The sequence below is a fragment of the Kryptolebias marmoratus genome, linkage group LG14 (assembly GCF_001649575.2).
Source record: "Kryptolebias marmoratus isolate JLee-2015 linkage group LG14, ASM164957v2, whole genome shotgun sequence".
NCBI classification, from domain to species: Eukaryota; Metazoa; Chordata; class Actinopteri; order Cyprinodontiformes; family Rivulidae; genus Kryptolebias; species Kryptolebias marmoratus.
Genome location: NC_051443.1, coordinates 8,582,758 through 8,597,246, shown reverse-complemented (window position 1 = coordinate 8,597,246; position 14,489 = coordinate 8,582,758). Strand labels below are relative to the sequence as shown.

The 14,489-nt window shown below is 39.6% G+C and overlaps 2 protein-coding genes across 3 annotated transcripts in view; one reads left to right on the top strand and one right to left on the bottom strand.

Moving 5' to 3' along the window:
- Positions 1–7,672, top strand: part of LOC108246452 (thyrotropin receptor) — a 36,508-nt gene extending 28,836 nt beyond the window's left edge. Inside the window, exons 4-11 of the mRNA XM_017434004.1 lie at positions 550–624; positions 747–821; positions 922–999; positions 4,490–4,558; positions 4,767–4,844; positions 5,792–5,980; positions 6,278–7,364; positions 7,448–7,672. Coding sequence (XP_017289493.1) covers positions 550–624; positions 747–821; positions 922–999; positions 4,490–4,558; positions 4,767–4,844; positions 5,792–5,980; positions 6,278–7,364; positions 7,448–7,672 — 1,876 coding nt within the window. The remainder of the gene's footprint in view (positions 1–549; positions 625–746; positions 822–921; positions 1,000–4,489; positions 4,559–4,766; positions 4,845–5,791; positions 5,981–6,277; positions 7,365–7,447) is intronic.
- Positions 7,673–8,888: 1,216 nt separating this feature from the next.
- On the bottom strand, positions 8,889–14,241 carry pomk (protein O-mannose kinase). 2 transcript variants are annotated; one of them, XM_017434006.3, is made up of 4 exons: positions 13,957–14,241; positions 12,515–12,567; positions 11,109–11,342; positions 8,889–9,782 (listed from the first exon to the last, which is right to left on the bottom strand). In XM_017434006.3, exons 3-4 carry the CDS (start codon positions 11,334–11,336, stop codon positions 9,012–9,014), a joined length of 999 nt encoding a protein of 332 aa, XP_017289495.1. In that variant the 5' UTR covers positions 11,337–11,342; positions 12,515–12,567; positions 13,957–14,241; the 3' UTR covers positions 8,889–9,011. The 2 variants fall into 2 exon arrangements, with proteins under 2 accessions (XP_017289495.1, XP_017289494.1); XM_017434005.3 differs by having other exon boundaries at positions 11,067–11,342; positions 13,957–14,219.
- Positions 14,242–14,489: the final 248 nt, after the last annotated feature.

The following is a 14,489-nucleotide window of genomic DNA, read 5'->3' as shown; positions in this document are numbered from 1 at the left end:
AGGTCAAACATCACAGCTATAACCCTCATGGGTCAGGGATCCATGCCAAAGAGTTCAAGGTCACAAGGTCAAAGGTCAAGGTCAGAACAGTCCATGAGCTCCAACTCTGCAACCGTTTACAGTAGACAGATCAAACTTCACAGGTGGACTCCTCACATCTTTAGGACCAGCCCTTTATGATTCCTGTCTGCAACTGATCAGCTCTTGGAGCCATCTTGGTTCAGCACGGACGCACACCGTGGCAGGCCCCGTCAAAGTTTCTCCAGGAACTTTCTAGTTTGTGCCTTATTATTTCCTTTTACTTAAGTAGAATTTAAAACAACAACTTTACTTGTACTTGACTAAAATTTCAACAGAGTAACTGTACTTTTACTTGAGTACTCTCTTTTAGTACTCTTTCCACTTCTGTGAATTTCACAAGAGTGAAGTGAATTATTATATCTTGGATATTTTTCAACAAGAAAAAAAAAATACATAAATGACTAAAATCGATCATTATTTGTTCTTTTGTGTCAGAATAATGAGACAGTATGTGTCTGTGTCCAACAGAGAACTAAATGGCATCAAAACACTCTCATACATTGATCAAGAGGCTTTTAAGGAACTTCCAAACTTAAAATATCTGTACGTATAATTCCATGTTATTTTTTTACATTTTGAGAGTTTTCTATTTTTCTCAAAGAAGCAATATAAAGGTTTTGTGATTTATTTTCCCCCTTTCAAATCTTCTCTGTGTTTTGTTGCAGAGGAATCAGTAACACAGCTCTCACTTCATTTCCTGTGCTCGAGCATATTAAGTCAAGACAAGAAGATTTTATTTTGTAAGTATTTCAGCATAAAGAGTCGCAGTGTCTTTAAGAACCGACAACACAATTTTTAATTGTGTAAAAATAATTTCATTGTCATCCTTTTGCTCAACAGGGAAATAGTGGATAATGTCTTCATTAAAGTCATTCCTGCTAATTCTTTTACTGGAATGTCCATGAATTTTCTAACAATGTGAGTTGGATCTATTTGAACAATTGTTTATGTATAATTTTCAGTCATTGTCTGCAAGTATTGGAACAGAAACTCTAATTTTCCCACTTTTTTCTTATAAATAGTACAATATTGCATTTTTGTATCAATTTGCAGTTTGCAACCTCATTTTATACTACTTCACAAAGGGATAACAATCTTGCTGAAGCAAACTCAAATCTTATTATTGTTATTATTAATAATATTATTATTGCATGCAAACACCAGCCATGATTCAATCTGGATAAGTTTTTGCTGTGAGGCGGCAGTGCCAACCACTACACCAAAGTGAAGTCTTTGTCAAACCACTAAACAACCATTTTTAAACTAACAATTCATGTTATCATCCTGGTTTGTGATCTTTAAGATTTTAGCATGATGTGGACATCACATAATTACAAATGATTGAGAAAAATTAAATACTTAAGACTGAACTTAAGTCTAACAGACAAAAGATGCTGGGAGCAGCTGTTTTTTTTAAACTTTGAATGGAAGAAAACAACAAAAAAGGAGGTCTAAATAGGAGAGGAGGAAAAATGTGGACAGAGAAGAGCACTTGTCTGACTGTTAAGAGGCCTGGGAAAGCTTCTTGAGCTCCTGATTGCATTCCTGAAGGGCAAACTAAATAAACAAGAACGACAAGCCATCATTGCATATTCCATGCCATTCACCAACTATCCTGCTGGCACAAAGGAGGAGAAAAGAAATACTTGATTTCACAGAAAGAGAGCTCCTACCAACACATACCAGATTTACCAGGACCCTGAGACTGTATATTAGGCCAAGCTAGGGTTAAATGAGTAGTTGGCAAAGTTTGCAGTGTCACAGAAAGAAAGAAGGCATGTGACACAACACAACACAGGCTGATACAAATGATTGTCTATTTGATAAACAGGGTATTGGTTAAAAAAATTACACTTTTCTACTAATTTGATGAAACATTTGACTAAACCTTTATTGACTTGAATACTTAATGTTTCTAATTAAGCAAAGAGGTTCTCTGCAAAATCCTGCAGGCTTGTCTGGAGCGCAGAAGAAACTTGTGAGAAACTATTGGAAACTAAGTAAAAGGCCTGCAGCACAGAGTGCCAAAGCTGAATGATATTGGTTGAGCCTTGTTAGAATTAGATTAGTTTCTTAAGGAAAGAGGTAGGATTTCTCAGATGACAGGTTTGACTGAAAGAAAAACTGTTTGCTTTCAGCAGGCCTTAGTCAATACTGATGTGTCATATTGTTCTATTTCATTAAGGCTTCACTCTCGAAGGCTATCACTAGTGGGTTTACCCTTTACATCCAGTGCAGCACTGGACAAACAATTCGTCTGTGTCCTGCCAGTTCGGATACATTATGGGTTATGACCTGAATGTCATCTGCAAGGGCTGCCTTGGAGCAGAACATGCAGGTCTGGTCTTGACCCCAAAAGTCTCCTGCCCCTCCTGCAGGCTCCTCCTTCTGGAGGAGAAGCAACGCAGGGTGGCCATCTTCTCCCCGCTTGAGGAGTCCTTACCTGTGGCAGACCATTATCTGCTGGATGAGGCTCTCCACATCTTCGATGCCAGGTAGGAATCGAATGATTCCATCTCAGAGAAGGAAACAGAAAGCACCTCTGCTTTCCCCTTCCAGGCAGATGGAAGACAGGTGTGCTGCAGCCCAGCGTCTCTGTATTTAGAGACGTGTCTGTCTTAGGTGGTGGGAGGACAGTGGCCAGCTCAAATGTCTCTCCACTTAAACATCCTGAAGCGCCTCACTGTGGAAGGTGGTCGGAGACTTTGCTCCGCTGCTGAAGGACTGGCATGTTCTGATCCACACGGACAATAGGGTCCACATAAACCACCAGGGAGGCGTGTGCTCAGCTCAGCTGCTGAGCAAAGCCATACAGCTGCTGTGCTGGGCATGCACACAACTATGCTCTATCCAAGCGTTGTACATCCCCGGTGTCCTGAAAAGAAGGAAAGATATCATATCCAGGGTAGGCCCTTGAGACGGCAACTGGAGCCCTCATGCCGTTCTTGCACCAACCGTGGCCAAAGACGCGTCTCTTCCCATTCCTTCCAGTCCTGCTGATCCCACGCCTCTTGGACCGGGTGCAGGAGGAACAGCTGACAGTGATCCTGATAGTTCCAGAGCATATGGGCGCCTCATTGTTACCGTGCACGCACCAGCTGTTGTCAGACCGCACATGGCTGCTTCTGTGGAGAGAGGACGCTCTCTCACAGGTGGGAGGAATGATCAGGAACCGTCCCGTGATAGGCCAGTGCCTCTGGACCTTGCCCCTGACCAGGATCACTCAAGATGTGGTGTGCACGATTTAGAGTGCGTGAGCCGCCTCCACTACAGCATCATACACATCTAAATGGACAGTGTTTCAGTGCTGGTGTGTTGAAAAAGATGTGGATCCAACCATGTGTCCACTAGCCTGCATTTTATCTTTCACCAGCTGCTGATGGACATAAATTTGGATTCAAGTACGATTAAATCGCACGCTGCAACAATTTCCTTCTGTCATGAGGGTTTTCATCACAGATCAGTGTTTAACCAGCCACTGATGAAATGTTTTTCAAGGCTCTGCTTAGAAGAATGACAGTACAGGACATCTCAGCAGCGTCCCAAGCTTCTCAGTGTTCATTTACTCGCTTTTATCTTTGTGACGTTTCTAGGTTCTCTGACACACTTTGTTGTCAGAGTTTTGTCAAAGTGATGATGTGGATGTTCCAGTGAGCTCTCCATCCTGCCTTATATTATGACAAATAAATTTTCACCCTACTCGTTATCACAGCAGTAGTAAATGGTAAATAGCTTGCACTTGTATCACTGTTTATCTATTCCAAGGACCCCAAAGCACTTCACACTACATTCATACACCCATTCACACTGATGGTGGTAAGCGACATTGTAGCCACAGCTGCCCTGAGGCAGACTGACAGAAGTGAGGCTGCCATCACACCGGCGCCACCGAACCCTCTGATCACCACCAGTAGGCAAGGCAGGTGAAGTGTCTTGCCAGACTGACGGAGCGGGGGCTCGAACTGGCAACCCTACAGTTACAGGACGAGCCACTGCCGCCCATGTCATCTGCAAGTGTTTACTATTTCAGCCTTTGACCTCTGCTGGTACGCACGGCTCAGACACACGGCTTTGGTGATGCGTAATTACGCATGACGCTAAGGCTGAACTTGGATCAGTGAGGCATACACTACATTCTGCTTTGCCTTTAACCCACTAGTGATACCCTTAAAGGCCAATCGATGCCTATAGTCATAGAATCTGAGATTACAGTTCGTAACAAACGTTCATCTTAAATCCTGCCCAGGAACACAACACCTGTGTAGTCGTAATCAAAACTTCCAGACTTGCAACTAAAGCTTTAAGATTTCAAGTCTTGCTTTTCAGTCTTTTTTAAAAAGTAAAGTATGTTTGATTGCATAAATAATAAAAAAAAATTCTCTATACCTCTCTTCTTCTTCTTCTTTAGCATGCTGAACAGCAATGGTTTAAAAGAGATCCAACCCTATGCTTTTAATGGCAGCAGTCTGGAGGAAGTGTAAGGCACTATGATTACTTTAATAAAACAATAGCTCAAAGGGATAGCACTATTTAATTCAGTACCATAATTGAATACAACATGTGTGGATCTAATTTGTTATCACTTGTTTAAAACATAGCAATCGTTTTCAATGAAACTTCAATGCTTTATGCAATTTTGCACATCACTGTACTAATTTTTTGTTTATCTACTCTCTATATTATAGGTACCTTCACAGGAACATGGATTTGGAACATATAGATGAATTTGCATTTTATGGCGTGATTCATGGCCCAACTCATTTGTAAGTCACGCTCACTTCTTTTAGTACACTTAAAACTTGCTTCAAGCCATACCTTGTATCTAATTATACAAAAACCTGAAATACCATATCTTATTAGACAATACACAAACACAGTATATACTATACTATATTTAAAGTCTAAACACTTAAGATGATCCATATTAGGGGAGACTTTTTGATTGATAGTTGACTCTACTTCACTCAACTCTTCTGTGACACACATTTCTTTCTAATCTTACACACACCATTGTTCTTAAAGCATGTTTTTACTGTGCGTCCAAAGTTAAATCTTTGAATTTTACTTGAAGGGTGATGCTGAGCAGTGTTTCTCTAAATAGGGGGTTGGGCCACCATTAAGTTCAACACTAAGTTAGGGAGTCTTGAGATGATCTGAAGAAATAAAATACAATTAAAAGTTACTGCTAAAAGCATATTTTTGCCATAACTCTTGCGAGATAAAAAAATGTGTTGTTTCTAGATGAATAAAAATTGTATAATGGTGTCAAAGTGGTTTATGTTGTCAATGATTTATTTGCCCGAGGTTGTTTTCAGTAATTCTTAGTTTTTTTCTTTCTCAGCTGGCTCAAGAATCTTGACACATTTGAACTTTTGTGTTGCATCACTTTTTTCTGGTTTTCCAGGCCGTCAAACTCCTATATGAGGGATATATAATACTCATATATGACTAAATATTGTGAATAAAACTCAACATTGATCAAAGCCATTCCTCTGTTAATACCCTTTATTTGTCCTCTGCTATGGTAGAGACACATCCTGTGCACACATACTGATGAGTCAGTATGTCCATCAGTCTAGAAAAAGCATCATCTTATGCATACTTTTAATGAAATATGGAGAATCGGATTTCTTACATCAAATTTATTTTTACTTCAGTTAAGTATACCTCTCTATGTGATCTAATCTTAGCTCTTTGTTTATCCTTTCAGGGACCTTTCAGAAACCAAAGTACACTCTTTGCCTTCAGTAGGTATGGACAGCATCGAGAAGCTCCAGGTTAACAAAACATGGGCCCTCAAGGCACTGCCACCATTAAGTGCATTTCTTCATTTGCAGAGTGCTCACTTGACCTTTCCGAGCCATTGTTGTGGTCTTAAAATGCTTAAAAGATTAAGAAGGTAAACAAAACTTAAAAAAAAAAAGTTTTTTCCTTTCTAAATTCAGTTACCGAAGACAATTTATATTAAACATTTCGAAGGTTAAATAATTAAAGTAATTTAATTGAATTAATTGAGCTATTTGCAAACAAAATTTTTCAGTTTGGTGACATTTACTACTATTCATTAGCTAAATATTTTATTAACTTTTCTGGTGTTCTGTAAAATATGGTGGGCCAAAAGTGACACATATTGTAAATAAATATCCAAATATGGATATGCTGTATTTACAACCCTTTTGTCTTATCTATGCTCAAGACGCACAGAAACGATTTTCTGCAACTTGACCAGGGCTGGTTTGGAAAAGCTGCAGGAATCTTCTCCCATGTTGTCACAGAAGTATCTGGAACACCAAATCTCCCAACATCTGCAAGACGGCTTCAGTGTCCCGACCACAGGGAGCACAAGTTACAACCTGAACAACAATGGCATTGGTTGTCCAACCAAAGTGCCTCTGGATGAGGGTTTGTTTTCAGTGGATTTAGCTACAGAGCAGCTCAGAGATGATTTTGACCTTGCTCTGTGTAATGATCTTCACACAGATAATGGACCTTTATGCACACCTCTGCCTGATGCCTTAAACCCCTGCGAGGACGTGATGAGTCAGGGCTTCCTGAAGGTTTTAGTGTGGGTAGTTAGTTTGTTAGCCATCTCAGCCAACTCGTTAGTGCTGCTAACCCTGCTGACTTGCCAGCAGAAGTTGTCCGTCACCCGTTTCCTAATGGGTCACCTGGCCTTTGCAGATGGATGTATGGGGATGTACTTAATGCTCATTGCATTTGTTGATTTCTACACGCACTCTCGTTATTATCATTACGCCATTTCATGGCAGACAGGAAGGGGGTGTAATCTGGCAGGGATTTTATCCGTGTTTGCTAGTGAGTTATCTGTGTACACGTTAACTTTAATCAGCTTTCAGCGCTGGCACGCCATCTTTAATGCAATGAGGCCAGACAGACGAATGAGGCTGCGGCACACAGGTGTGCTGATGCTCATAGGGTGGCTACTTTGCGTGACCATAGCTCTGCTGCCAGTGCTCGGTGTGAACACTTACCAGAAAGTGAGCATTTGCTTGCCCATGGACACAGAGACAACTCTTGCCCGTGCGTATATAATTTCTGTCCTGATCCTTAATGTCATTGCTTTTGTAGTGGTATGCTTATGTTACCTTCACATCTACTGTATGGTACACAATCCCCAGCATCACTCCAGCAGATTTGATACCAGTATGGCAAAATGCATGGCTGTTCTTATTTTTACCAACTTTCTGTGTCTAGCTCCCATTTGTTTCTATGGCTTGTCTGCAGCTTTCCACCAACCATTAATGACCATTACAGATTCCAAGGTAGGAACTTTTCTTTTAATTTAGCTTTAACCTAAAATGTTCTTTGTCTTTAAACAAAAGCTAATGTATATTTTCTCCCACAGGTGCTGCTTGTGCTTTTCTATCCTCTCAACTCCTGTGCACACCCATTTTTTTATGCTATTCTAACAAAAGCGTTTCACAGAGACATCTTGAGGTTGCTCAGACGCATAAGGCTGTGTCGGCGGCGAGCATACTTCCATCGAAGCCAACTTATCAGCATTACTCCTCACATTTACAGAGAGACAATGCTTGCCCTCTCATCGGGACACCAACATCCCAAAACATAATAAAATGATTTGCTTTGAAACAATAAAATAAGATGCTGTGATCTTCTTTTTGTTATTCTTCAGCAATCACTTTGTGGTTTTATATCTGTAGACTTGTTAGTGTATTTGTTTGTGTGGTGGTTATTGGTTAATGCATTAGTTGTTAAGATAAAAGTACAAAAGTATCAAGGAACGTTATCGAGCTTGTTTTTGTTTACATTTTTGGTTCCTAAATTTAAGCTGTTAAGTTTTACATAATTAATTCCTAAATAATTCACAACTAAAACCTTTAGAATTGAAGGCTGCTCTTCTGAATTTTATTCCCAGTTTTTATTAGAGTTCCTGATTTGCCTTGCTTTGTAACTAGCCATTCATATTTTTCTGCTTATGCATGATCAGGTTGTGGGGTTAACATGACCTTCCTCTCCCCAACGACACTTTCCAGCTCCTCCTAAGGAAAAGGGTTAATTTAGCAACCTTTCTCACTTCCTAAGACTCTGAACTCATTTAGTTGCAGTGATTTAAAATTTAAATACTTCATGCACCCCAACGCAAAATTATGAGCTGTTTTATTGTGAGTCTTTGTTTTTTAAATATATTTTTTTGCAGGTTACAAATTTCTAAAGTGTTTTTTATTATTAATATTAATAATAATAATAATATAAGCAATACTTCAACTTAGACACAAATGAGTGCTTTCAATCTAAGCTGTTGTTGAAATTTAAGGTTTTTATACCTGGATGCTCCAAGGAAACAGAGTGGTTAGCAAACATTGACATATAATGCAATTAAATAATTCATACACTATACTGCATACAATGTTGTATTATAATTTGAAGTAATATAATATGCATTGTATTAAACTTTGTTCTATCATAATAGATGTTGATGTCAGCATGTGTAAACAGGCCAAGGTTTGGAAAACAAGAACAGTTTAAATATTCAAAAGGCAAATGTTGAGAACTAGAACTCATAGGAAATGCTTCTCACATTCAAGTTAATTTAACTTCTTACAACTAATAGTATTTTCAATGATGATTCATACATTCTTCCTTTAGGTAAACATGTGGTACTAGTACAAAGTTATCACTTTTCAAATTTAAACTTGTGAAGTTATAACCCCAGGCCTGTTGCTCTTTTTACCTTTTTGTAACACTAAGAGGCGCTGTTTAGTATCATTGCAGTCAGTCTGTTACTCTTCATATCAAACTGTGGAAGGAACAGGCTGCACCTCACATCGTATACTGAATTTGTCTTTTTATTTAAGCAAACGATTCATTAACAAAATACAAAGTTTTTGTCTTTTTTGAGAAATAAAAAAAGAATCTTATCGTCTTTTAACACACCGTGAAGTGTTATTCTACAACATGTCTCTGACAGCAGAATTCTCTTGTACCATGGTGCTGTAGACTGATTTGTACACCTTCAGAACATCGAGAGCTGAAGGCCGGAGCTTGGGGTCTTCCTCCTTGCATTGCTTATGGATCTGAAAAAGATGGAAGTGAACTAATTCTGTTTCAGGTGTCCTTCCCATTAGGAACTGTGTCACGCTTGGAATCTTCCAGATATCCGTCTTTTCATCATATGCAGGCATGACGCCGTCTGAAAATGGCTGCCCACTACTCCTGAAAGGCCAAAGCTGCTCTGGGGCGACAAAGTCTCCGGTGAGCTCCCGATGGCCACATTTTACCAACAGGCTCGTGGACCGGTTCACTTCAGGCAGCGCGTCCAGGTCATTCACCACCACGTGAAAGTCGTTCGTCAGCAGAAACTGGGAAAGCGTTTTCTCTAAGCTGTTGGAATCGCACATCACTCGTCGCCCGGCTGGGCTGTTGTGAAGATAATGGAGAATGGCGACGTATTCTATAGCTAGTCTCAGTCGGACCTGCCATGTGTTGTGCTGCTGGTGCTGTGGTTGCACGAGAACATCTTCCAGGTTGAGCAGTGAGCCATGTGGGTGGTGCTGGGTAACGATGGAGTGGTCTTCAAGGCAGAACCCCACCAACTGGACCACCAGTGAGCCCTGTAAGGCCTGTAGCATCGACAACCCATGAAGAAAATCTTCCTGGTAATCCAGAGAGGCCAGCTTGGACAGGGCCACCTTATGACCTTTCCACTCCGACAGGAAAACCTGAGGGGGAAAAAACAAGTGAACTTTGAGCGTAAAGCTCATATTACTCCCCAATTTCTACAGTTTGTAGATGCACACAATTCCCAGCTTCTTTCCGTGTAATAATTCCTGACAGAACATGTGTAGGTAAGCACAAAAATGGCTACACAATATGCACCATCTTTGCTTAAAACTTAGACATCTCGGCCCGGTCCCAATACTCTCGCTACACCCTACGCCCCTCATGAAGTGTGTACTCAGTCTAAGTGCACAGAAGGGTTCATGTCCGCAGGTTACAGGCATGCAGACATTAGAGAATCGGGACAGTACAGGTTACGTCTTCGACTTGTGCTTCTGCATCATAACTGTGACATCCAACATGGCGGAACCAGTCGCTATTTTGGTATTTTAAGAAGATGCCAGTACGATTTTAAAAGTACAGTTTAGGTATTTTAGCTTTCTAAAGTCATTGCAGGAGATATTTGGCTGTTCAAATGTGTTTTGTTCTGACTTGTTGAATACGGAGCAAAGTTTGATAGCATTCACACCTGTACAGCAGAGTGAAACAAGAATTATTTCAATACTTTACATTTGAAAACTGCTTTTTTCATGACAGACGCAGCTTACTCTGTCACCACTGCCATATTTCTGCTGTCTAATTCAAAAACCCTTTCATTGTCAAAAAAGATAATAAAAAAAAATTCAAAACGTCACATGCAGCCATGAATTGTGGGTAAATACTTTGTCGAAGTCTGCCCGGATGTGGGCTTAGCCAGAGGCCGGATGTAGTACGCAAAGGGGGCGGGGCTAAAGAGCACTACGGAGAATTGGGACACACTACGCACTCAAACCCTTCAGCATGAACGCGCATTTGAAGGACACGTGGGTGGAACGAGGGTGGAAATGCAAGTATTGGGACTGGACCTAACTGATTAACTTTTGGAGCCAATTCAAGATGGCGGCCACAGTTAAATGACAATAGACAACACTAAGATGGCTCTAACTCAGTCAATTTTATAGATACTGAGCTAAAATTTGGTGTGGTAGTAGCTGAAAGTCATTCAGAACACATACTCTGAGCATGGCATCTCTCAATACTGCATGAAATTGTGCATAATATCCTTTTCAAGGTTTGACCAAAACAGCTACAACGCTGTCATTTCTCACCATAAAATGACTTTATTTTAAAACTCTGGCATGAAAGATGATGGCGACATGCATTTCTTCGAACAATGCTAAGTATTTATTTAATACATGTCTTTTTAACATGTTACAAATAATAAACTAAAGCAGCATTCCGCCTACCTTTTTAACAGCTCCCTTGCCAATCAGCTTTAGCTTTCGTACCTCCGCATTTATCTGTGAACACCGGAGCCACGGCGTGCAGTTTTTCATGGCTGCCATTTTAAAGTGTTGCGGGAGACAGCCCGCGTGCGTATCCGCCAGCTGCTCGTCCAGCTGATACACACGTTCCAGGCAGATGTAAATCAATACACTGCTGAGGAGCAACGCTGCAAGGCACACCATTACTGCAGGAACACCCAGGGAGAGAATGCTGCCTCTGCGCTGACCCATGGTACTCTGCGTTTAAAAAAGCACACCAACGATGTTAGGGGTGGCGAGGGAACAAACTTTATGTATAAACAAAGAAAATCTTAAAACAACAACATACACACTGTGTGTAAAAATAAAGGACACAACAAATATGCTGGTTTACTTTTCTGTAGACACTTCCCTCGCTGCTTATTGCTTGTTGTGGTATTTTAACCATTCATACGTCAAAACGTTCAGCCTGATCAGGAATAGTGTGCTACGACTTTTGATTTTTGTAACTTTTGTACTTTTCAAAGATAATTAACTTAACTCAAAATAACATTCCACATAGAAATACAATGAAATTCCTTCAAGAACATTGCTCTCTTTGAAATCAGCTTTAGCATACATGATCTATTTTTATATTCTTATGCTACTTTAACTTTTAGCCACCAGTCTGACCTTTCTATCTTTTAGCTTCCATTTTGATCATTTTAGCCTCCTTGGTTTTACTTTAACTCAGTTTCAGCTTCTTCAGTAATTTCTAGTGCTGTTATTTTGGATGTGTCTTTGCTGAACCCTTTGTCTACAGCTGCAATAAAAAGGAAGCGAAGTCCATGTAAATATTTGTTCTTCTCAAACAAAGGTCCAGATGTCCTTCCTTAAAGTGATAATTTGTCCCTTTTGCTTTCTTCGTTTTAGGAATATTTCATAGGTAAACTTCTAAAATAGATGCCTACCTTGAGAAAAATAAAAAAAAGTTTTGTTTCCTTTTCTTATTTCAATAAAAATAAGCCCACATAAACATGTAAACATAAACACACTCCTTAACCCCACCTGAGTTGGGAAGAATATTTATGTTGACTCAAAATCTAAGCGCTGCCGCTAGATAGTCAGTGACCGTCAAAGTGGGTACTTAGATCATTTATTTTCTGTGCTCTCAGTTCAGATTTTAGTAGGTATAATTTTGCTTTTTATGGAATAAAGCTTTACATTACAGATTTTGAGAATCACTGCTGTCTCTGAAAATATGACAAAAGTTTTAAACTTTCAGGTCCGGATAAAAACAAACAAGCAATCAAACCTATTTTCTCGCTTAACATTTTTCTTTTTTTTAGTGACAACTTAAAGCACTGCTCCAGTTCTTCTCTTATAGGAGTAAATGGTGGCACTTAGTTGACCTAAACATGCATTATAAACTAATAAACATTCAGACGTACCTGACGAGAGTGAGAAAGGGGGAACCCACATCACATGCTGCCCGCTTCAGTTCCTGTAAGGAAATAAAAACATCAACATGTAAAAAAACCCAAAAAACTAAATCAGCAACACGTTCTACCACATTTAAGGTGATAGTCTGACAGTTCTGAAGTGGGGTTCTGTGGGAAAGCTGTAAATGATTAATGTCTTACCTGTTGTAGATAGTGTTTTTGAATCGAGGTTTAGTCTGACTGGACTGACAAGCTAATGGCTCGCCCGAACACAATTGCCATCTTAAAATAAATCAAACCTCTAAAATTTTGTATCAGTTTATGCAAACACTCTTTGATAGACCTTTACACTGATGCCACTTTCATATTACACAGTTATTTACACAGATACCTGTGGTTATATGCAAACACAAGCAGCAGCTAGAAAGGGCAGCCAGCTGTAGCATTTCCTGTGCAGTCTGGGGTTCGAATTTTGTAATATTTCTGCCAAAACAACCATGAAATATAAAATTAAAAACAATATAAAGGCTTGAACGATAGTGTTTGTGAGAACTTTTGTGTAATTTTAAAGATTTGATCTCTTTAGGAAGGCAGCAATTAGAGCTGTGTGGTATTAGAAAAACATGCTATGTGCAGTATTATTGTTTGACAATATTAATTGCGGTAATCCCACATTTTCCTTACTCCTCACTTTCTCTTCTGTCATCAAAAAATCTAAACCAGATGTGGGACTCAAGGCCAGTGAGTCATTTGGATTACCCAAATATATTATTAGCAGCAAAACACGAATGCATGGTAATTAAAATGTAATGGCCTATGATTTAATTCAGTCCAAGCTGGCAAGAGAAGGTATAATCTTAAATCACAGACGACCTGTCAGAGTGATCTAAATTTATTATGTTATTAACAGCTCACTACATGAATGTAGAAAACAAAAACTCAACGTTTTGGAGCTCATTTACACCATCAAATTCAACAGCTTCACTAACTTTATTCATTACAGTAGGAAACAATTGTTTGTTTATATCTGTCACGTGGTCAAAGAGGGCACCAGCCGCTGGATTTAAAGTGACACGCAAACCCCGCCCACTCGGCGCGCCGCTTTGTCGGCCGGCGAACAAATGGTGCGGAGCCAGTGAGACCCGGTCTGTAAACAGAGGCACTAAGATGTCTGCAGATGAAAATAGAACAGCCTGCCTTTTGCATTTGCTACTGGAAAGAACCCGGAATAATATGCCTGAGTGTTCTTACACCAGACGCTGTTGAAAGGCAACTTATTTCACCCTACGTTTTAGCAGGAACAACTCAAGAACAAGTTCTCAGCCGCCATAGAGAGCTATCGTGATATTCAGAGAAGAAGAAGAGTTAAAATAAAGACAACTTGTGTCAGTAACACATGAGATTCTCGGCTAAAGCCACATTAAATTTACTCAGCTAATTGATTTACTTACAGAGCTGCTGCTTTGAGGATCATTGTTTCTCCCTTTCAGCTTCTTCTTCTTTTGTTTTAATGTTGGTGCGCAGATGACGAATCGGTGCATTACCGCCATCAAGTGGCATGACGTAGGCACTGAAATTAAACTAAAAATAATTCAAATGGACAGAGGGAGAGAGAGAGAAATGTCCGGTTTTTCAAAAAAATTAGTCCGTTTTAAATGCTTTATGAAGGCTTGATAAAGTTTAGAGCTTGAAATCATTTGGAGTAAATTAATAAGCTCCAGCTTTACTTTCATTTCCTGAGTCTTTTCAATTATTTTCTTCATTTTCATATTTCCCAGCTGTCTGTAGACCTGCTCCACCACTGACACCAACATCTGCATGACAGGTGTGTGTGTGTGATATAGTGTTAAGTCTAAACAAAAAAAAAGTATTTTAACTTTGTGTGAATTAACAAGTGTGTTTTTTGTAAGTAATTTATTCTCATTTGAAGTCAGGCTATTGTTATTTTTATGGTATCTGTATATATTCATCACTCAGTTGTGTT